The 24,693-nt window shown below is 44.4% G+C and overlaps 1 protein-coding gene across 1 annotated transcript in view; it reads right to left on the minus strand.

Annotated features, from left to right (window-relative positions):
* Window positions 1-10,706, minus strand: part of LOC119171491 (uncharacterized) — a 60,777-nt gene extending 50,071 nt beyond the window's left edge. The window contains exon 1 of the mRNA XM_075891994.1: window positions 10,419-10,706. Within this exon, the coding sequence (XP_075748109.1) occupies window positions 10,419-10,440 (22 nt within the window). The 5' untranslated portion in view covers window positions 10,441-10,706. The remainder of the gene's footprint in view (window positions 1-10,418) is intronic.
* Between the last annotated feature and the right edge of the window lie 13,987 nt (window positions 10,707-24,693).

Below are 24,693 nucleotides of genomic sequence, written 5' to 3' on the forward strand. Positions count from 1 at the left end.
TGTAACGAACTAGTGCTCTCACCAAACGTCAGAGGGCGCAAGCGCGAAAAAAAACAGTTATAATCAATGGAACAAAATCGTTCTTACAAAATAATAATTATACGCCCAAATTTGGTATGTTCTTTATACATAAAAACAATTTATTCAACACACCTTACGCGATTATTTTTCTTCAGCCGTACTGTCATAAACACCATCTACCCAGTGACAAGCCCATGCATGACTGACAGCGAGAAGCTTTCGTCGCTTTCGTCAACGTCGGCTGCGTCGGAGTTTTCGTGCGTGAGATAACAGGTGAGGCAAGTTTTCAAGCGAAGCTTGTTGAATGACATGTTGTTGGTCTTGTTGGGTCATTTTTTCAGAAAACGGTTACACTTGCGCGAATAAGGCACCATGCAACAAACATAAAAAGATGCACACACACGTTGCGCTTCGAGTGTGCGAGTTTGTTTCTTACGTGGCGTCTCATTCACGCAGTTGTAACCTTTTTCTGAAGCTTGTAAGGACTGGGAGGTTCGCTAAAAAGAAAGTTTGTGGCTCTATGCGACGGCTAGACGGGAACATTGTGCAACGTATGCAGTATAGCAAAGGCGGCACGGCGTCAAGCCGAGGCGACGCGTGCTGCGTCTGCCACGGACGCGTGCTGCGTCTGTGCGCTGAGCGTAGCTGGGCAGCTAGGTCATAGGCTCGGTGCAAAATATTGAGAAGCATTCGCTGGGCCTCGCATGCTTCACGACGCGTTTCCCGAAGGCTCGGAACACAAATAATTCTTGGTGTGCCGGAGGTAAATCTGGACTAGCCAAGTGGCCATCATCTTCGTTTTTTCGCTAGCCTTGTGCCACTAGTGCAAGCTGCTAACAAATTTTTTTGACGTTTCCAATATAATTTTACCGCATAAATTTCAACTACGATTTTTCTTCCCAAGGTACTGCTGATACTGCGTACGTACGAAGGTGTTCTAAAGTTCCCAGGCCGCGATACCATTGCATTACAAGGGATAGCGGCCTGGAAACTTCTGAAGATCTTTGTACGTGGTCTTGACGTATATCTTTGCAAGTCAGAGTTTTATGGGTCAGAGATGTATCACTGGTTTTGTATTGTGCATCGATTAGCTAATCATTCAAAGGGGTTTGTTGGTACACTTATGGCGTGCACATATCTTTTTCGTAATTTGACAGCGAAGCATTCACTTACTAACATTTTCAGACCGTGCTGACGCCATGCCATACGGCGGTCCAAGCTACGGCAGCTACTGCTGTGTATCGTGGTGCTTCAACCATGGCAGAACCCACAAGAAGCCTGGGACGAGTTTCTTCCGCATACCACGGGACGGCAGGTGTGTTAAAGCTTTTGTATGGTTTGCATGTCTTTAGGCTTACTGTTCGTACTTGCTCAGTGAGGGTAACAATAAAAAATCACTATTCAAGCACTGCCCCTTTCAGCTGATAGTTCATTGCCAATGCAGGATGAAAGCATGGATGCAGTATGCTGGACGCGATGATCTCCTTAGTAAGCCGGCCAGCCTATTGTACGCAACGTACAGGGTTTGTAGCGACCATTTTACTGCTCAAAGTTTCATGGACCCTGGGCACACAAGGCTCACAAGAATGGCTGTTCCCAGTGTGCAACCAGCTGCACCATGTAAGTGATTGACTGAAACTCAAATATGTGCAATAGCAGCCACTTGTATTGAATCAGTGGCGACAGTTAACCGTGAAGATCTTTGTAGCCGATGGAGAAGCCTCACTATTGAAGTAACACTTTGAAAGTCTTAAATTTTGTGAATTGTGGGCTATTACCTTCCTAACAGCAGCTTTACATTTCTGTCGTTTTTTGATGCTCTTCACCTGCGCAACTTGTTTTAAAAGACTTTAAAGGGCTATTTCACGTTATCTTCAAGCCTGAGTGCACATGTACGTATACCTTTCATCAGTGAAAGCTGCCACTGTTGATAATTCCAAAAATCACAAATTACTTGTTTCCTAGTTGGTGCCTTCTCTTTTCTTCCACGTTCGACCAATTTATGCGTTTGAAAGAGCTGTTTAAGTTTCCCCATGCTACAAGCTTTGTAACTCGTACCAACTGCACATATATGCAGGTTCTCTGAGCGTCGCTTCAAGTAGTGATTGTGACATGGCTGCAGAAGCTGCACTGCAAGGTGCGGATGAGCTTCAGTTTGTGTTATTTTAAGCCTCTTACTGATACATTGTCGTAATTTCATTTCTTCAGGACCTGCGGTAGAGGCTTCAAAAAGCGGCTCCCACACATTGAGGTGCCCCGATGAACAGGGTGCGTTCAGTGTCGCGATTTCATTTTTTTACCGAAATTGACTGTTGACCAAACCTCTGCAGGCGGCAGCTCCCTTGTAGCTGGTGAAAGAATTTCCGCTGACTTCGTCTTGCCGGAGAAAACCTTAACCAGTCATTCAGCTGTCACAAAAGGAACTTGTGTGACCGGTAAGTTGTATGTTCACTTCAACACCAGAGTGGATTGATATAGAGACTTCCGCAGGCCGCTCGCAAGATTGTTCCGACAGCACTCCCCGAGGCACTGAACAAGCTTCACAAAACCCTCCAGAAGACGTCTCCGCCAACAGCTCCACGCCTGAGTGCCCTGGAGAAAATGGTGACTATGCTTTTATTGCAGTTGTTTTTAATGTGCCATTTTATGTTTAGGACATTCTGAGGAAACTATCCTCAAAAGGACACTACGTGTGCACTTACAAAATGTAAGAGTGGGCTCTCAGTGATTTTTATTTTTTTGTGCATTGTGAACATTGTGAATGGTTTGTTTTTAGGTAGTGGAATCGAAAACTTTGCACCACAGAAAGTTGTGCACCTTGGGTCTGAAAGAGCGAGGAAAGTGCTCGTATGGGATTAGTTGTTCTTCGCTTTTACATTCATTTTTTTGTTTATTGCAGTGCGTTCCTGTGTGCCAGCGACAATGTCTCCATCAATGAAGTACAAGCAAACCATGAACATATGCAAGCCAAAGTAGCAGCACAGCGGAAAACTATCAAAAGACTGCGGAGACAGCCTCACCAAGCACCGTCATCGACTTCAAAGGCCCTTGAAGTTATCCGACCGCACGTCACCGAGGAGGTTTTTAAACTTCTTTCTGCACATGTTCACTTGAGGCCCAAACGCAAGGGCAAACGGTTTCCCGTGTGGTTCAAGAAATTTGCTCTTCACTTAAACTTCCGAGGTCCGCGAGCATACCGATTTCTGGCTCCATATTTTTCTTTGCCCTCCCGGCGTTCATTAAGGAGGCGGCCAGCTAATGTAAAGATAACTCCAGGTATAATTCCAGGAATCCTTTCTTCCATTGCAACAAATACTCAAGCTTGGAATGAACGGGAGCGAGTGTGTGCTTTGGTTTTCGACGAAATAGCACTCGAAAAGAATTTGTACTATGATGCTACAAGGGACGTTGTCCAGGGTTTTACAGATGATGGCACTCATCGCACTTCAACCATCGCTGATCGAGCACTGGTTTTTCTTCTTGTTGGCGTTTCGAGAAAGTGGGTTCAACCGGTTGCTTTTACTATAGGGCACACATTAACACCATCATCTGTTATGCATAACTTGCTGGTCTCACTCATTTTGGAGCTTAGGAGCATTAATATTGCAGTGAAAGCAGTCATTTGTGACCAGGGCAGTTCAAGTGTAAGCCTCGCTAACCAACTAAGAGTGACTGTAGCAAAGCCTTTTTTTGAAGTTAATGGTGAGCGGGTATATTACATTTTTGATGTTCCGCATTTAATTGAAACAACGCGCAATAATGTCCAAGCACACAAGTTATACATTGGGGATGACATCGTTCACTGGTCGCACATTGTAAGCCTTTACCAATCCTCACATGAGTTGCGGTTGCGATTGGCTCCAAAGTTGACTGAACGGCACGTTCATCAGAAACCTTTTTCTAATATGAAGGTCAGCAGAGCAACTCAGGTCCTCAGTGCATCAGTTTCGATTGTTATCACGGCATTGGTGTATGCGAAGGTGCTGCCTGCCTCGGCCATCACTACAGCTCAATTTTGTGATCGTATGGACAGGATTTTCGATGCCTTGAGCAGCTTGAGTAAAAAAAGAACTTTTGAGTAAACAACAGCTTGAGTAAAAAAAGAAAGTAAAAAAAGAACTGAGTAAAAAAAGAAAAAAGAAAGGCCAGCTTCCCTGGATTGCATCATGGCAGTTTGTTGGCAGACGTCAACCACAAACCATCGTAGGTTGGCAAATTACAATTCAGGCAATTTTTCAACTATGGGACGACCTCTCCAAAAATTACAATTTTGAATACCTGTTAACACGCAGGCTTCAACAGGATCCTCTGGAGAACATATTTGGCCACATTAGGCAAAAACAGGGTTGCAACCCCAACCCCAATGTAGCACAATTTATTTGTGGCCTGAAGCACATCTGTATAAGAAAACTCTTCAAGCTGTCAGAATAGGGAAATGTCGAGGATGATGAATGTGACCTCCTCCAGGAGCAGCTCTCGCCATTCTCCCTCACCAGTGCGTCTCTTGTGGATAATGAGGAGTCTGCACAGCCACAGCCTGACGACTTTCCCGCTCTAGACGATCTCTCTGAACTTGCGACAAACGTTCACTCCCATATTATCGATGACTCCGCTGCATATTATGTAGCTGGTTTTCTCATCAAACACTTCCTTCGGAATGCATGTGACGGTTGCAGTTGCCCACAGTTACTGAAAGACGACAGTGAGACGCTTAAGGGTACCCACCAGTATTTCACAATGCTCAAAGCATACCACGTCCCCAGCAAACTTTTTGGGAATCTCACTGTGCCATCAGAAGCAGCTTTTGCATACGTACAACAACTTGAATCTCACTTTCTTGCCATAATTGAGGCCACTGCACATCACCTGAAAGTGTGCGATGTTTTGTATCACCATCTGTCAAGTGTTGGCGATTTTCATTTCTGCTCTGCTGGGTGTCGCGCGAAGTTTCTGAAAATGTTTTGCCGGGTTCGTTTATGTTGGCATGTGCGTTTTGTGAACCGAAACTTAGATAGGGTTAGGTTCCAGTCTTCAATCTCAGGCATACAGCTTGACAAGTTCAATGGTTAGCAATTAACGGCGGGTTTACACTAAAGTATTCGAGTTGAGCCGAATCCTGCAATAGCTTTGTTATGTTATTACTTCGTTACAGCAGACTTCATTATGGTCTTATATGCTTATATTCAGCTCACCTGGACTAGCCACTCCTTCGTTGCATACATTGTTTAGGTTACCCGCTATGAGGAGTAGGGACACTGTGTATTCACTCGAAGTGATTTGCATAACCTTAAAAAGAATGTTGGGTATCCTGTGTGTATTTTGTAGCAAATGCGGGCGAACTGTACACTTTACTGTGGCTCGCTTGGTCACTGTGTATGCTTTATCTCTCCAGCTCAAGTAATATATCGATAACAAAACCGCTTCTTGAAATGTCTTCGAGCGGGTAAGGAACACAGTATGAAGTGGGCACGGTTCACGTTATCACGCTTTTCGTATTTTAGCTTCTCATCAACCTCATCATCTCGCCCATCAAAATTTTCAAAAGAATACTCAAACTTGTAGCGTTTGATGGGGCTGCGGACGCTGCCATTTTATTTTTATATAGCTTTTGAGTGATAACGTACGATGTAGAGCCTTTGTGAAAAATAATGAGCCAAAGTGGTTTCCTTCTGCTATTTATTAGCCCTGTAATACCGCTCTCGTAGCACCAATTAAGGTCCACAATTCTGGATAAGTGATGACTACAATCTATTTTAGCTCGCAAGCGTCACAGCAACACCCAGACGCAAATCGCTTGGGATCTTAAGTTTTTGATGAAGGCGACGCATAACGAAAGCCACAAAACCTGCCAGTGTTGTAGCATAAAGTTTGTCTTTCACGTAGTGAGCAAGCTGCAAAGCCCTACCTTTTTGAGGACAAGCAGGCATCAAGTCTGCTTTTTTTTCATTTTGGACTAGCTGTTCTTAAGCACAGCCAGCACACTGCACCTTTGCCTTTCTGCTATATTGTGTCGTGTGGTTTCTGTGTGCTCTTTTTTATATGCATTATTTCGGTTAACCCCAGGCGTGATTCGCGACTTCATTGCTGTGTATATGTCACTTCTTCCTTCTTCATCAGCATTGTGCGCTGTGTTTTTGCCATAGATCATTACTTACCCACTGGCCCAGTGTGTCATACTTCACCAGCTTCTCGGCTTCTGCCAACTCTAGCGATGTGTGCGTTGTCTGTGTTCTTTCTGTATTTGTTACAATTTATTTGTAAGGCGAGATGCATTTGTTGTCTACCTTTGTCATATTGTGCTTTTTATATTCTCAGACTCTACCTTGCCTTTGAATAAAACATTATGGATACTCTGTCTCTTTGACTGATATATACATTGATCACTCGTTCCAAAAGAAAAACACAAGCGCGATGAATAAAACCGTAGTGAATTATCATTACCTGCATCTCTTTTTATTATAACTTAATAGAAATAAAAATTACGTCATGACCGATTTGCACGAACCACTGAACAAAACAAAACAGGGAATCACTAAATCAAAACGACCTACAAAAACTATCCATTTGGGTGATGAATAGTGGTCTGAAATCATGAACTTTCGTCATAGCCAAACGTCGGTTATGCAAAGTAATTTAAAATTTGCGCCAGTGAAACCGAAACAGGAAGCGCACGCCACTTGCTCTCACCAACCACTAGGTGTGCTAGGGTCGATTGGGCCGCTGGGGTCTACGGGAGTGTCCACTCTTAACCTTTATTTTTCTATGGTGTTGCATCAATAGAGAGAAGTCTATTGCGTTAATTATTTTTTTCTTTAGCATGGTTTTTCACTGAACGTGGAAGAGAATAAGGTTCTCAGGCTTTCTCAGCTGGAAAACTGCAAAGCTGGTAGGTCAAAAAATGCACCGAACGTCACGGTGCTGGAAGAAACGCGCCGGGGACCCTCCAGGCACCATTGTTTGAAGAAATATAAAGAAAAGAACGTAAAAGTGCTGACATATAGACGCCTCGTGAAAATAAGGACCAGTAAAGCTACAAAACATTATAGAACCGTTCGTGAGCTACCTCACTTCGCACGTGTCCTTCCCTTTCGAAGGAGTACATTAGTGATTACCATCGTCCTCATTACGTTGCACATAACGGGCCATATGGCATGCAAGCTTAACATACGATAGGGCTTTCAGTTCATTTCATAGGGCACTCTTCCGACTGCACAGGGTGAGGGAAACATGATCAAGTGAGCCCGCGAAAATCGAGTTGAATGTAAGCATACGTTTCATTGTATTTGGATATCTCTACGCTGAATGACTTTGCACTGCGTGATTCTAATTGTTGTCGTTTTTGAGGGCACTTATCTCTCAAGCCTCCAGTGTACGGAATCAGCTACAAAAACACGTAAAACAATTAGGTCGTAAAAGTGTTAGAGGGCCCCTTTAACTGCACCCAACCTACGCTATTCCTTGCTACGCCAGATCTCGGAAGCATGCCCCACGACGCGATGAAAGTGTTTCTCAATTACTTGGAAGCCCTCGTCGCAGAGGAGCTCTCGAAGAAATGCTTTCTGGAGGGACAGGGTGTCTACTACAGTCTAGTGCCGGACACCACAGACGCAAGCTGTAGCAAGGACGACAAAGAAGACGCCACCGATGTTTTCACCGACGCACTTGCCGTGCTCTACAACCAATTCGCCTCAACGGTGAAGGAACTGATGGAGCGGCACCATGGCGGAGATGCTGACAGCTGCACGGAGAACCCATCGAGGCTTACGCTGTCAAGTTGCGCGAGTTGGCTGCAAGCTGCAACTTCGGAGAAGCGTCCGATAAGGTGGTACGTGACCAGTTCTTGCAAGGAGTGGCGTTGCAGCACATGCGGGAGCGTTTTAGGGCGTAGCTCCTTACGCTGTGGCTCAGGCCCTCCTCCATTGTCATAGTCCCTCCTTCCCTGAGTTCTCATAATGCTGACTACTATAGATAGCACTGCGCTGTTGCAGTACGTAAGGTATTGTTCTGTAAAGGGCTTCACCTTATAGTTCAGGATGATGGCGAAGAGTTTTTCAAAGCGCTGGGGTTTAGGGACAGGGAGGACAAAATAGACTTTAAGCGGGTAGAATTAACTAAAAGGAGGTTATCAGATTGGTGGCTAATGTCAAGGCACGAGTGAAAATTAAACCCTTCACTGCAAAGTACGAGTCCTCAACTTCACTATTTGAAGAAAAAATATAAATCTAGCTAGGAGGGCAAAATAGATTTTAAGCGGGCAGAATTAACTAAAAGGAGGTTATCAGATTGGTGGCTAATGTCAAGGCACGAGTGAAAATTAAACCCTTCACTGCAAAGTACGAGTCCTCAACTTCACTATTTAAAGAAAAAATATAAATGTAGCTTTTGGTTCACTAAGTATATATTACGGCTTGGTGGCCTTAGCCACCGCCCGATCTAAAGGGTCTAGCCATATCAATCAATCCTTCCATGCATCCAACGTGAAGTGATCACTAGATCACGCAGAGGCATACATACATACATACATACATACATACATACATACATACATACATACATACATACATACATACATACATACATACATACATACATACAGACAGACAGACAGACAGACAGACAGACAGACAGACAGACAGACGGATGGATGGGCAGACAGACACATGGAGAGACAGACATACGGACGAATGGATGGACAAACGGACAGACATGCGTTGGAGTGAGAAGCCTAGCTGCGGTTTTCTCATCGATACCGGCTCATCGGTCTCACTTATCAATAAAGACAATCTTCGAAAGTACTTCGCCGATCGCTCACTTAGTGCTTGCAATATAACACCACTGGACTACTCGCTAAGACAAATCAAGCGAAAGGATGTTTCCTGGCAGATGGCCTCTACAACATGATACGCGCATGTGGTCGTTCGCGGCACGTTGCTTTTGGGGATTGATGCCATTCCATCATTTCAGCAACTATAGGCGGCGTAGCAGTAGGTGAAAATGACGGACGAGATGATGATGTCACGTGCATGAATGTCAGCGTCGCAAAGCGTGAATATGGCCCCTAAAATATACTGTTTGCTAGGGACCATAAGCGTGAAGAAGTGTTCATTGGTTCATGACTACTGAAATACCGAACTGTGTTGCAGTTTAATACCATGTGACAGCTCCGGAGCACGGCTACATGGCGCCACCTGCATCGTTGGAGTAAGCGAATACAGAACCTCCAACTTCGTACTCAAGGCGACATCTTCAGCTGTCTAAAGACAGCTGAAGCTAAGAAGAGAAGAAATGTGCTGATTTGTCATCGTGTACCTGTTAGCGTCCTAGCTGCCCGTGATCCTGTTGCACCTGCTCCTGCCGCGTTACCGGCCGGGTATGGGCATACTTTGGCTCTGAGTCCTTCGACTGTGAGTGTTTCTGTGTCTAGAATGACAGTTCCAATTTTGTGTACTTCTACTGACCATACATCACCTGCTTGCGTCCCGCAGCTGTCCATACTCCAGCTGTGCCTGCTACTCTCGTTCTACTTGCTACTGCGCACGCTCCGGCTGTGCTTCCTGCGACTGTTTGTGCTTTTATGGAGAGTGGTAATGTTCTACGTGCGCCGAACATCCATCCGCCGATCATGCCCGCCCTGTTTCCTGTGACAGTTCCTCTTCCGCGTACTACGGAGATGCATACGATGGTCGCGCCTGTGTCGACTGTGCCTGTTGCCGTTGGGTTTCTGCGTCGGTGGCGCCGAGCTATGCCTCATCTGAACCTCACCGTCATGTGCATGTTCCGGTCCCTACTGTTCCCACAGTGCACTGGAAAAAGCTTCTTCCTACAGAGAGAGAGAGAGTTCATGGGCTGATACTCGTCCTCTGCGGGACTGCTGTGGCGGCTGCAGTTGAGACGGTTGTTGTGGAAATGGTACCGGTACAGCCGTAGGCATCGTAGATGCATACGGGACAGTAACTATGCGGACAGCCTCTTTCAAAGGAGAAGATGATGTGGCGTAGTGGTTTTGGTTCGGTTTTGGGAACGAGTTCTCTCGCCCCCAGGAAAGTGCACTTAATTTGTCTATAGAGCATTGTATATAATATTAAAATGAGTTCCATGGTGTTCGTTAACATCAACAGTTCGGCATCCTTGTGTTCCTTGCTCCCGCTCATTGCCTGCGGCGTGATACAGCAAGCCATCTTGAACTTATCTCTCACCAAGCCAGGAATGCTACTTTGGGACAGGCTCACAAATACATGGCGCCTATAGATTAGCGATAGACACAAACACTCCCCCAAGAAATTCTCATAGCGTAAAAGCATGGAAACGAGGGTAGCTCTTACCCACTATTTTTTGTCGTGATAAATCTCTAAGCAGCATAGTGAGAATGAATAGTAAGAATAAGATGAAATACGCACCGAGCAGGTAGCTGGTGTCCATGACAGCCCAATGACGATGATTTCCTGAAATGTCTCACCTCATTCTCCTCGTCTTCTACGCCCTATGGCAAATCCTTGCTACATTTTATGAGCGCACTAGGACACATAGCAACATAGCCAAAAAAATATTAGGACACGACGATGTAATTGGCCAAAATAAATATACCGCAAAAAAAGCTATCTCGGTCGCATGAAAGCATTCATTTACGACCGTATGGACGGGAATGCAATGCGCGTGGCGACGTTAACCAGTGAGCAGAAAGGCCGATGAAGTGGAAAAGTCGCGACACAAAGGAAGCCACCGGCTGCTTTCTTTTTTTTTCCAAGTCGCGATAGACCGCGGATATGCGATTAGTGAAGCTTCTGCGCATCCTGTTCGTTGGCAACTCCTCCTGTCTGTGTTATAAAAAGGTGGTTGAACCAGTCACACGCCGGATTCATGCTCACCTACAACTGGGGTCACTCGAGCGCGAGCCATGGTAGTTATCTCGCAGAGGACGAAAAAAAAGTAGCTCCCAGAATAACAATAAAAAGCGTGCTTCTCTGGTTCCCCTTTTTAAGAATGCTGTCAACAATTCACGGATGTAACGCAACGAGATCATTCCCCTGGTATATTCCCTGAAATACCAAGGCATCTTATACAATAGAACGTTAAATTAGAAAAGCCACAAATATGAAGTTGGCTCTAAAGGGACACGTGCCTTGGGGTTGTTACAAAAATGAGGAAAGAGAAAAAACAGGATTGCGAAGTACGGTGATAGTAGTTTACAAGAAGTATGTGCGGCCTATTATAGGATTTCGGTGCGTAGGTGCATAGTGTCTTCTGGCAGCGCGACATATAATTTGAGACACCTAATATTATTAGAAAGAGAAGGTTAGCCCTCTTGTCTTGGACTCCCCAAGTTTTTTTCAAATGACGTTTTGTTTGTGGAAGAGCGTCTTCCACCTTTTGTTAACTCGGTTAAATATACTTACAGTTCAAGCTTTCTTAAAAGTATACAATTCACCTCTGAGACGAGCTTCTTACTTTTTTTATTCAAGAACGAAGCGGAATCTTTGGAGGACAATGGAGAAGATTACACTGCTCTTAAATATAGGTTCGTTCAAGCGCTGCTAGAATCGCTGAATTCAAATACCAATCAGATTACATCAACAAGTATGCTTAATTCAAAAAATGCAGATTGAATTCCATGATGTCTTTCCTTCTAATGCATAACAAATGGTCCTTTGATATTCAAATATTCAGTTATAAGATTACTTGACTGATCAGTCTATGAACAGCATTATTGAGACGGATGCATCCGTATTAAACGAAAAGGCAGGAGTAGGCGTTTGCTGCCCTTTTCTCGACTGGTGTTTTTGAGTTTTATTGCCAGATTATATTTCTATATTCATTGGTGTTATTTGCATAAGTTGTAGCACTTCGTAAACTTTTTGCAAGCGAACTAGAAGCAGTCATACTTACTGATTCTTTCTCAGTATGTAGTGCACTCTCTGCAGCAAAAAGTTGAAAACGGATGAGTATGATTCGTAGTTTAATACCAGCAAGCCTGAGAAAATTCCACTTTCTACGGGCCTGGCCACTGCGGGATTTATATGAATATTATGGCAGACTCGTTAGCCACAACATCTTTAGGCGTTCCCCTCTTCCCTAATTTACCTGATTTGGCAAAAAGGCTAAGATATAGAAATGCTTGTTTGCACAAGGATATAGAAAAATTATCGTAGGGTGAAGTCAGAGACTTCGTACATCTAAAATTTTGCTAGAATAAACCGTGGTGTGTATCTCGGTAGTTCGAAATTACAATCACCAGATTACGGTGTAGGCTTCCGCATCTAAATTATTACTTAGATAAAGTTGGACTCACAGTAACTCTGTTTTCGCTGTTTTGCAGGGAAATATAAAGAACAGATCATTTCTTCAAATTTTTTCACCGACATTCTTATCAAAGGAAAAGATACCTTCTCAATTCTGTTGAAAAGCTATGTTCGGAAATTAACATGGCAGTGATTTTATCTTTTGGAGGGATTGCATTAGGTTATAGCCACAGAGCGGTTCACTCTGCTGTGTTTGCGTACATAATGAGAGCAAAAAGAGTACCTTGTTAGTCTATTTTTATTATTATATTCGGCTCCGAGACTATCTGATTGTATGACCGCTTGCTCGTGTAGCATTTTCGTACATGTTTACGATTAGTTTTTTTGTTTTTACCCTAATTATAATGCATGCTTCTATATACGTAACCAACTATCTTAAAGATTCTGCCACCCAGTTCTTCACTGATATTCCTTTGTGGGTGAGTGCCGGCAATATGGGAGGATAATAATTATCATCATCAACAATATCAGCGGGGTGAGATATCGACTCCTTGATTATAAATGGAGGTCAACTTTACACGTTACGTACTGCATACTATATTAAATGCTATACTACATGACTTTTGTTTGTTTGACAACAAAATAGTATTCAGAATACGTTCACTTCCCCGAACATGTCGTCACAGGGAGGCCACGGACTGTTACCGACGCTCTCGTGTTCATCATCATCATCATCATCATCATCATCATCATCATCATCATCATCATCATCATCATCAGCAGCAGCAGCAGCAGCAGCAGCAGCAGCAGCAGCAGCAGCAGCTGCTTTGTTGCAAGTGTCTAGCGGATACCACGCTTCTCCAAAGAATGACGAAGGATGGCATAATGAATGCCTCCCTGCTACAGAATTTCTAATTGCGTAGTGGGTACGTTGCAGGTGTGCTAGCAGCAGCAGCAGCAGCAGCAGCAGCAGCAGCAGCAGCAGCAGCAGCAGCAGCAGCAGCAGCAGCAGCAGCAGCAGCAGCAGCAGCAGCAGCAGCAGCAGCAGCAGCAGCAGCAGCAGCAGCAGCAGCAGCAGCAGCAGCAGCAGCAGCAGCAGCAGCAGCAGCAGCAGCAGCAGCAGCAGCAGCAGCAGCAGCAGCAGCAGCAGCAGCAGCAGCAGCAGCAGCAGCAGCAGCAGCAGCAGCAGCAGCAGCAGCAGCAGCAGCAGCAGCAGCAGCAGCAGCAGCAGCAGCAGCAGCAGCAGCAGCAGCAGCAGCAGCAGCAGCAGCAGCAGCAGCAGCAGCAGCAGCAGCAGCAGCAGCAGCAGCAGCAGCAGCAGCAGCAGCAGCAGCAGCAGCAGCAGCAGCAGCAGCAGCAGCAGCAGCAGCAGCAGCAGCAGCAGCAGCAGCAGCAGCAGCAGCAGCAGCAGCAGCAGCAGCAGCAGCAGCAGCAGCAGCAGCAGCAGCAGCAGCAGCAGCAGCAGCAGCAGCAGCAGCAGCAGCAGCAGCAGCAGCAGCAGCAGCAGCAGCAGCAGCAGCAGCCTGACTACGTTTACTGCAGGACAAAGGCCTCTCCCATGTTCCGCCAGTTAACCCGGTCCTGTGCTTGCTGCTGCCAATTTATACTCGCAAACTTCTTAATCTCATCTGCCCACCTAATCTTCTGTCTCCCCCTAACCCGCTTGCCTTCTCTGCGAATCCTGTCAGTTACCCTTAATGACCAGCGGTTATCCTGTCTACGCGCTACATGTCCGGCCCATGTCCATTTCCTCTTCTTGATTTCAGCTATGATATCCTTAACCCCGTTTGTTCCCTAATCCACTCTCCTCTCTTCTTGTCTTTTAAGGTTACACCTACCATTCTGTCGTATTACCTATCGTATCTATATATTACCTATTGTGTTCATCAGCGTGCGCTCAATGCTCAGTGCATGACTGCTTCTGTATGTTTTTATCATACAAATATGGACGGTGCTTTCAGTTATCGAGGTGATCACGATAAGACAAAAGAATTAAGCCACATCTACTGGGCCATCCGAATAATAAGTTTATTATTCGACGCTACTAACACCAGGTCGACGGCAGGACAAATCCGCTCACCCTCCTCTTCTCTCAAAAAAAAAAAAAAATCGGCAGATCCCAGTTACCTTAGGAATCGATGTTATGCGGAGCAGACAGGTGGATGTGTTTTATTTTTACAACGAAAGCTGCAATGAGATCACAACACGGGTGAAGCACAGCGCCGTAGTTGTCCGCCGCTGCCACCAGTGTCCGTAACTACTATTGCACGAAATACTCAAATAAAAATTATTTAGGACATAGTTGGATTCAACCCCGGGTCCACTGCTTGCCATCCCAGTAGTCTACCACTAAGCCACGCTGTTGCTTGGGACTTGTTTGCCAACTTGCCTGAGGCAGTCTTGATGTCGCGAAAGGAATCGCGTTAAAATGACTAATATAGCGTTTTAGAGCAGCAAAGGAACAAAAGGCGTCACACTAAGCGAATTGCGTAGGATGTAGCTCGTCCAATGCTCCAATACATTACAAAAGTTTGTTTTTCATCTTCTATAAACTGTGGCACGTACCCATTTCCGGCGTAATTCTTCATCGTCGTCAGCCACTGCATGAAAAAGAAAATTCACACAAGATTTGTTGCAAGTGTCTAGCGGATACCACGCTTCTCCAAAGAATGACGAAGGATGGCATAATGAATGCCTCCCTGCTACAGAATTTCTAATTGCGTAGTGGGTACGTTGCAGGTGTGCTTGCAGCAGCTACCCGAAGAGGGTAGAAGGCTCTTAAAGGCCGCTATTCTACCTTTCACCGTAACAGTGCTGCGCCTTCAGCGCAGGCCAGGTGGCCTTCTTTTTATTGAGCAAGACGTTGTGAAGTGGCGCTAAATATATGTAAAAATCCACGCACACACATACGTTAAACAGCCGCATATGTTTCATATTAAAAGTTGTTTATAGTTGCGTACCGATTCCAACAGCAGCATCGAGACTAGCAACATCAGAAGCGGTAAGCTGATATGAAGTGCTGGTGTTAACGCTGGTTGGCGCTTGGGTGGTATTCCTCAACATTACTACGCAAGCCAACTTCAGCGGATGCGCCGAACTACAACTTAACTTGACATCACTGTTGTGTCATACGAGTGCATATTCAATGTTTATAAAATTGTATAGCTGACGCTGCTTCCTTTTTAACGCTGGTTGGCGCTTGGATGGTATTCCTCAACACTACTACGCAAGCCAACTTCAGCGGATGCGCCGAACTACAACTTAACTTGACATCACTGTTGTGTCATACGAGTGCATATTCAATGTTTATAAAATTGTATGGCTGACGCTGCTTCCACAAGTGACGTTACACGAACATAGGGGTTTATTTGAAAAGTATCTTCGAGGCCTGGTGTTGCTCTGTTAGTATACTTCATTGCCACGCAGAATGCCAGGGTTAGATTCCTGCATAGACATTGACATTTATTGTTTGCATTCGTCAAGGCAACGCTGCCTATGGCAGCTTTTTCTTAACGGTAAAGCGTTAAAGTTACAGATGTATGTTGATTGATATGTGGGGTTTAACCTCCTTAACCTACCACATCATTCTGATAGACGCCGTATGGTGGAGGGCTACGGAAATTTTCACCACCAGTGGTTCTTTCACGTGCGGCCAAATCAGAGCATACGGGCCTAGAGCATTTTCGCCTCCATCGAAAATGCACCCGCCGCGGCCGGGCTTCGATCCCACGACCTGAGGGTGACCAGCCCAGTGCCTTGGCCACTAGAGCACCGTGGCGGGCTACATATGTGTGTTTTCGCTGTTGCTGGGTAGATATTAAATGTCTATCACATGTGGCACGTACCGGCATACCATTGGCACATACCGACCCCCGGGTATGCGCCATTGTTTTTTGGAAAGTGTTTTACGACGTAAGCGACGAGATTGTGACATCATTCATGTCATGACCAGCGAGTCGTATTCGTCAAATCATCTTTCTCTTCCGTACTAAATTTGGTGTTACCCAACTTAAGGGAGTGATCATGAGAGAAACCACACGTAGGCGGCTTCATAGATAGATAGATAGATAGATAGATAGATAGATAGATAGATAGATAGATAGATAGATAGATAGATAGATAGATAGGCACCAAAAGAGCTTGTAGTGCGCAAAAAAATCATGCTTCGCATAAAAAAAGCTTAACGACTGATCTATAGGAGGAGCATCGGCTGATCAATCTGACGCCACGCTACTCACACGTAGCGGGGTGATAATCCTGTACTTAGTTTGGCAGCTTGGTGTTTTAGCCACCGCTAGTGGCGTTTACCTCGGGTGACGCTGTGGTCTCGCTGTCACTGATCGGAGGCGTATGCTGTAGCGATCAGCCATATGCAACACCGGTTTAGGTAACAACGAGGAGGAGGCTGCATCGCTTTATGCGCAGAGTGTGAAGTCACAAAACGATGTAACAAGAGAGACGGAAGTGAGTGAGCAAGTTTCCCAAATAATTTGTTGAAAAAGTTTTGGAACGAAATTATATCGTGCCAGGAATGAATGGAAGAACAAAAAAAAAACGCTTTACTCGCCACATAGAACAAGCTACAAACGTTCTATTGGGCCACGAAAGTGTATATTTGGGACGAAACTTCGCCTTCAATCACAGTAGTTTCTCGCACTTCACTTTCTGGTCGAAGTGGTATTCACCTTAGGGGGATGCACTTGTTTTGAAGACTGTCGGTAATATCATATCTATTTAATCAGACGAAAACATTCACAGATTAAGAGTAGGTACGCGAAATTGTCACTTAGAACAACAAATGCGAGTAGCGATTTAGTTCAGAATAAAACGTCAATGCTTGAGAACATCTAACATGTCAGTAACTTCAACAGCAGCACTCTAATCATCAAGGTGATAAAGTTAATGTAATACTGTATAAATGCCACTAGAGGGATGAATTTGAATGACCCAGATGACAATAAGTGCCCTGAGTGCTAGCTTTCAATACTATGCAAATTACTCATAATAAAAAATGACAGATCCCATTACAGTGGGAATAGATGATATGCGAAGCACGAATGAGGAAGATTGATATGTCCCTTTAAAATCAGCAGAACGTTTTTATGTGGATGTAAATTATTTAAATTATTCCGTACTTGGTTTCCATGTCATGATTATCATGTTTGGACGTGTTCTTTACCTTCGTCATCTATTCTCCTCACGTGACACCGAATTTTGTATATGTGGAGCTAGCGAAACGGATGTGAGCATGCTATGAGCATAGCATGTGGGTAAGTTTTACATGATACGCATGCCATGTATGGACCTGTCATTTAAATTCGTCGTCGATTCACGTCACGTAATACAAAATTTGGCATATGTGGAGGTAGCGAAACGGCCATGAGCGTTATGTGAGCGTAGCATGTCGTCATGTTTTACACGGCACGCATAATATGATCACCATGTTTGGACGTGTAATTTACCTTCGTCGTCCACTCATGTCACGTGATACTAAATTTGGTATATGTGGTACTAGCGAAACAACCACGAGCGCATCATGAGTGTGGTATCTAGTGATGTTCTTACATGGCACGCATGCCATAATTTCCACGTTAGGACCTGTCACTTATGTTCGCCATGCAGTTATGTCACACTATACCAGGTTTGAAATATGTCATGTGAACGAAGGTACTGCAAGAGCAGCAAATCAGTGAAATTAAATCATACCATTGAAGACACACATGTCATGATCTTCATGTTATGACTGCTCAGTTATGTTGGTTATGCAGTCATGTTATGCAATACCAACTTTAATATCGGTGCCACGGTTCAAATGGCCAGGAGAGCTGGAAGTCGTAGGCAGATAGATAGATAGATAGATAGATAGATAGATAGATAGATAGATAGATAGACAGATAGATAGATAGATAGATAGATAGATAGATAGATAGATAGATAGATACGCTCGAAGTCACTGAAGATCGCGAAGAAAAGCTTCGCGCTTAAAAGAATATTCCGAACAGTGCAAGATGTAATGGTGCTTGTGCGTTTCTGTTGGATTAATAAAAAAAATGGCCGTGTATTTGTGTGCTCTCCCGCAAAGGACGTCGAATGACGACTGTGGGACTGTCCGGAGAAAAGCTACGTTTATTTGAGGTGCCCAAGAAGGTCGGCAAGCGGATGGATGGATTGATATGGCTGTACCCTTTAGATCGGGTGGTGGCTAACGCCATCAAGCCGTAATACTTAGTGAACCACAAACTAAATTTATTTCTTTTTTAAAATAGTTAGGTTGAGGACTCATACTTTGCAGTGAAGGATTTAATTTTCCTTCGTGCTTTGACTTTCGCCACCAATGAGGTAACCTCCTTCTAGTTAATTCTACCCGCTTAATGTCTATTTTGCCCCCCCCCCCCCCCCCCCCCGGGGGCCCTGTCCCTAAACCCCAGTGCTTTGAAAAACTCTGCGCCATCATCCTGAACTATAGGGTGAAGTCCTTTACAGAACATTATCAAGTGTTCGGCAGTTTCCTCTTCCTCTCCACACGCACTGTATACCGCCTTCATATTTGGCCCGATAGCCAAATGTTGAGCACTGAGTGAGATTTGGCGTCATCTGGCACTGATGTGAAGAAACGAAAGTTTTTTTTTAGGATGGAGAGCTACTGGTAGATGGCGGCACCATACTGTTTTAGCGAAGTGTAGAAAACATTCGCTTTTCTTTCGTCGCATCATATGGTCAGCGCAACGTAATAAACACTGTGGTGTTTAAAATTACGAATCAATTCATTTTCCTAATAAAGAGACACACGACATAATATTTACTTCTTGATTGATAATGCTCACGGGTATGATCACAGTCACTAGATCGAGAGGGGTGAGCTTTGAGAATGGGTTTAAATTTGCAACGAGTAGCTAGATCGTTGAAACAGAGACCAACAGTCAGACCACAGGGTCAAATCGTTACGTACTACGTTGAAATATACTTTTCAGTATCTAATTAGAGACTATCGTCTTTAAGCACGATGACGAACCCTTTATTGGCCAAAATTTTTGGAGCGCTCGACTTCGGCATTTCTTGTAATCAAATGCTGGCTTTGGGTCGTTAAATACCGCATATCAATCAATCAACTATAGCCTTTAAAAAAGAAGACCTTTAAATGTATTGCCGCACAAGGCATGCAGAAGTTCACTGTTTGCCGGGCTTTGCTCTACTCAAGGGGTTGCGTCTCTGTTGTAGCTTATCCTGTTGTGCAGCGGCTGCTTTGCACGCTCATGAAAGTCGCTCTAATGGAAAAAAGTAATATGCCCATTTGATGCTGTGAAAGACGGTCAACGTTAGGGAAGGCAAATGGCTACGTTGAAACCCCTTTTCTCACGCGTGATCTAAACTGCGCTAATTTTGTGCTTGTCCTGAAAGCAATTTTCATTGAAAATAAGCGTTTCCTTAGTACGAAACAAGCACTATATACGAGGTCTCTTCAATGCTATTTCAAAAGGGCACATCGACTTAACATTTGCCTATAGGTGCACTTCAAGCTCTACGGCTCGGTTTGTCGACGGCTTCCGGCGTGGCTACAGCGTATATAGGTGCAAGTATTCGTTAGTTATGATTTGCTTCTTCATTCTGGTCAGTACGAACAGCAACATACGCGAAGTACCGGTCTGACGACAAGTGCTGAAGCAAAATGATCAGATGCAAATAGCTGCGTTGTTTCAACCGAGCCTCAGTTATAGTTTCCATTGCATCGTTTGACCGCATTCAAGCGAGAACTTAGAAAAACACTAAAGAGAAAAACGAGTCTGTGTTTCCAGTAAATTTATATCGCAGAATACGTAGAACAGTATGTTTGCCGCGAGGAGACGCTGCGAGAAAGTGTTTGGAAGTAAAATCCCGATGGTGAGGCTGCCTTTAAATGTCCGCATTTCTTTGCCATGACGTCGCAAATGTCGACGGCATCTGCTGAGACTCACGTAATCGCATGTGGAAAAATGTTTACGTTGGGTTAAGAGAGACACGAAGTATTAGAAAGATTCAGAGAGAGAGCGAGAAAGAAAAAGAAGAGACAAGGTGGTTAACCAGAGCAAGCCTCCGGATCGTAACCTTGTACTAGGGAACGAGAAAGCAATGTAAAGGAGTTAGAAGAGGTAGAAATGAGAACAAACAAAAATGTTCATAATTGTAAAGCGTCCATATAGTAGACAGCAACAATTCCTGCAATTAGTCAGATATTTTCGTCCCGTCCGGTTACATGAAGAAAGCGCAACAACGCCCTGAGAGCAGCTTGTGTTAAATACCGGGTAGACAAGGGCCTTTGTATTTTGTGCCCCGTGAAAGGGCGGATATCCAGCAGACCCAGTGCGGCTTTGAGGGCCGCGCTTTCGCAGTTGAAGTTGGCGCTCTCACAAAGAAGCTGCGCGAGTGTTTCGTAACACCCGATAACTTCACATGACGGGCTATCGGCCATTTCGATAATAAAGTAAAATAAATTTAAAAAGGCCACTGCAACGCCCAGATGGACCAGCAGTGCAGACTCATGTAGTGATAGGCTGGGTGGGATAAGTGTATAGCTGGAGAATAGTGTTCAAGGTGGGCAGGCGTGTCCTCGTCAATAAATTGTTTAAGGGCGAAGCTTTTTAAGGCGTGGGCTGTGCGTCCCCTGTATGTAGCCACCTCTCGTTTAGTTCTTGCAGTGTTCACTGGATGGCAGTACCTGTAGCTGATGATTAAAAGATGCAAGATGTTATAAAATAGGAACGATGCCACATATGGCCCGTGTCATTGGTGGAAGGCAATCGTTCGATTCAGTGCGGCGACGAACGCCATGGGGAGCGTTGTAATAAAATCGAGAGGGCAAAATGCACGGAGGGTTCATGGTTTACCAGGTTTACCTCCGGAGCTTCACCCACTCATCATCATTCACTTCTTGGATATGGCGGCACTTTTTTATTTATTAATACTCTTAGCACACATGTCGAAAAGGATCGAGTTGCGTGACTGGGCACAAAGCAGCAGTTTCAAAAATCAATTCAATAGTGGAAGAAAACCTTGAAACTTGGCACAAGGCAAAAAGAGTTTGAAAGAAAAAAAAAGCAACATTCAATACGCACATTGCAGCCAACTTATCAGAACTTAGGTAAGCATGCGAGCAAGTACATTTTCACCAGTACAATTATTTCAACAGTGCATTTTCGAAATTTCTAACCTCGTTATACGGTACAACGTCGTTCTGTAACTTAATCCCGTGTCAACGATGAAAGAATGTTTGATTGATTTGGCGTTGTGCCTCAAAAGTTCAATGTGTTTACTCTGCTTTACCCACGAATGGAGCGGATCTAGAGTGAGAACGTTTGTTATCTCTGTTTTGTAAATGTCATGGAATATCTAAAGAAACAAAGAATTTCATGCTGTTGATGTTCATTCTTTCATGCAATGTAAGAATATAAGCTTTTGATTTGAGGCTTGTAACTGATTGCGTCTACGGTAGAAATTAAAATTGAACCTTAAGGCTCTATTTTGAACCCGTTTACATTAAGCGATGTTATTTTGCGTATGTGGCTTCCATACCTGGCATGCGTATTCAAGCAAGGAAAGACATATAGTAATTTTTACTACAGGTGTCACGTCAACAAGCCTCCGAAGACCCATCCAAAGCTTATCACAGATATAACCTCTATGGAGGTTCCAGATCAAGTTATCTGTGACGTAAACACTGGTGTATTTATATTCTCACACGGCAGAATGGTTCGGTATGTAAGACATAACGAAATAACAAAGGCCTGGTTTTTCTTGTAATCGACATAAAAATTGCTTTGCTAGAGTTCAACTTCATTTGCCATTTTTTTTCACCTGGAGTTTATCATGACCAGACGCTCATCAAGCTTTTCCTGGTCGTAGTTCAATTTTGCCAATGAGTAGATGGCTATGTCGTCAGCATGGTGCCTAATAAAAACATCTGGCGAAAAGCCGCTGTTCATATCATGTACACACAGTAAGAACAGTAGCGGCCCTATGACAGAGCCCTGTGGAACTCCGGAACCTACCGACCGCCTCGCACTTATGGTGTCTTTAATGCAAACCACTTGCTCTCTCTTTGTCAAACAGGCTGTTATCCAATTTACAAGTTAATCATTCTGCAGGACCAGGCTAAGCTGATGCAGCAATTTTCGGATGTGGTATTTTGCGGATTGCCTTTCTTAAAACAAGAAAAATAAAGTCAACTTGCCCTTTGTCGTCTAAAACTTGGTTAATAAAATGTGCTTGTTCGGTAAGAATTATCAGAGTCGACTAACCTCGCCTGAAACTATTTTGTTCTCCCATTACTTTGTACCATTCAAGAAACACTGTCAATTGCTCAGAAGGCACATGCTCCAGCGGTTTACAGCCGGTGCTTGCCGAAAACACGAACCTGTAGTTGTTTACACAGTGTTTAGCACCTACTTTATTAATCTGTATTACCTTAGCACATTTACAATCATTTGGAACCGCCTCGTCACACAAGTATTTGTTAAATATATTAGTCATATAATAAGAGCCCCATTCAGCAAACCGTTTTAAAAATTGGCAGATCTCACGTGCAGTGGGAATCAATGATAGGCGTAGCACGAATGAAGAAAGTTGATATACCACTTCAAAGTCAGCATAAAATTACCAGGTGGAGGTATATTATGCCTTACATGACTTTTATGTCATGATTATCATGTTTAAACGTGTCATTTAGCATCGTCAATTCAGGTCACTTGGTACCGAATTTGGTATAAGGGGAGCTAGGGAAACGGCCGTGAGCGTGTGATCGGCGTAGCCTGTAGTCATGTTTTACATGATACGCATATAACGATTATCGGTTTGAACAAGTCATTTACCTTCGTCGTCTACTGAGGTCACGTGATACCAAATTTGGGCGTATGTGAAGCGTAGACAGGATAACCGCTGGTCATTAAGGGTAACTAACTGGATTCCCAGAGAAGGGAAGCGGGTTAGGGGGAGACAGAAGGTTAGGTGGGCAGATGAGATTAAGAAGTTTGCGGGTGTAAATTGGCAGCAGCAAGCACAGGACCAAGTTAACTGGCGGAACATGGGAAAGGCCTTTGTCCTGCAGTGGACGTAGTCAGGCTGATGATGATGATGATGAAGCTAACGAAATGGCAGCGAGCGCATCATGAAGGGCACAATATACTCCGACGTAACGGTGACGCGCGCGCACGCTGGACGCAGTGACGCTACGCGAGCAAAACGCGAGCACTCTATAGTCTTACGCCATGCGCGACCAGCGGGGTCAGCGTCCATCCGGGCGGCCCGGCGGCAACCGGCGCGAAGTGCGACATTGTGCATTTCGCGCAGACGACGTTACCAAGACAGCACCTCTTTGTAATCTGCCTCTCTTTGTAATGGAGGGACGCCGGGCGGGATCAAACGCGCATGCACCAATGCGACGCAGCACGGGGTGTACCTGCGAGTATTTGCAATGCCCATAGACTGTCGTGCTACCTACCGGAGTTCAGCAACGTCCTCTAATGAGTGATCAGTAGGCAGACGCTCCCAACGCTCCATTGTTAGGCGGTGCTAGCCTCAGTTTTAATGCGTTAGGAAGAAACGAACACAAACTATTTTGTATGTTGCGTGCATCAGTTATTATGCTGGACTGCCCGTGACACGATAAATCTGATTCGTTCTTGCGAGAAGTGAAGTGTTCGTGAAAAAATTGGGGGACCCTTAAGCTTCGCCTTTAAGAGTTGAACGCGCTAGCTAAATCCGGCCTCTAGTGCGCTCTTCAACCGCTAAGTGCACAATGATTAATATGTTTTGCTACATATACACACGCACGCAGACACACACGCACACAGCATATCGTACACGTGCGCGCGCGTGATAGGTACATACCGCTTTTTTGATCTAAAGCAAGAGTCACACTGCCTGCAAGATACACGCCACGCGCTCGCCATCTCGGAGGTCATAAAGAGCCTCACAATGCCTCACAGATAGCACAACGTCATCTAGCGTTTGCTGTTTGCTTGATCAACACCTCTGAAAAGGCATGATATGTTTTCCGCTAGATGGACATAGTTGTCAATTTTTAGAGCTGTTAGAAAGTTCCTGTGTGTTTTTAGCGGTGATGGGTGCACTATCTTGACATTGACGGGTGCACTATCTTGACACTATGACATACATCACACACATGTCATGATCATCATGTTATTACTAATCAAATATGTTCTTCATGCTGTCATGTTATGCCGTACGAAGTTAGGTATCGATATCGTTATCGAAACAGCCAGGAGAGGTAAAAGTCCTAGGCGGCTAGATAGATAGATAGATAGACAGATAGATAGATAGATAGACAGATAGATAGATAGATAGATAGATAGATAGATAGATAGATAGATACGCTCAATGTCACCGTAGTTCACTAAAAAATGCTTCGCATTTAAAATAGAGAAAAATAGAAAAAAGACAAAGA

This window comes from Rhipicephalus microplus, chromosome 4 (assembly GCF_043290135.1).
Source record: "Rhipicephalus microplus isolate Deutch F79 chromosome 4, USDA_Rmic, whole genome shotgun sequence".
Classification (NCBI taxonomy): Eukaryota; Metazoa; Arthropoda; class Arachnida; order Ixodida; family Ixodidae; genus Rhipicephalus; species Rhipicephalus microplus.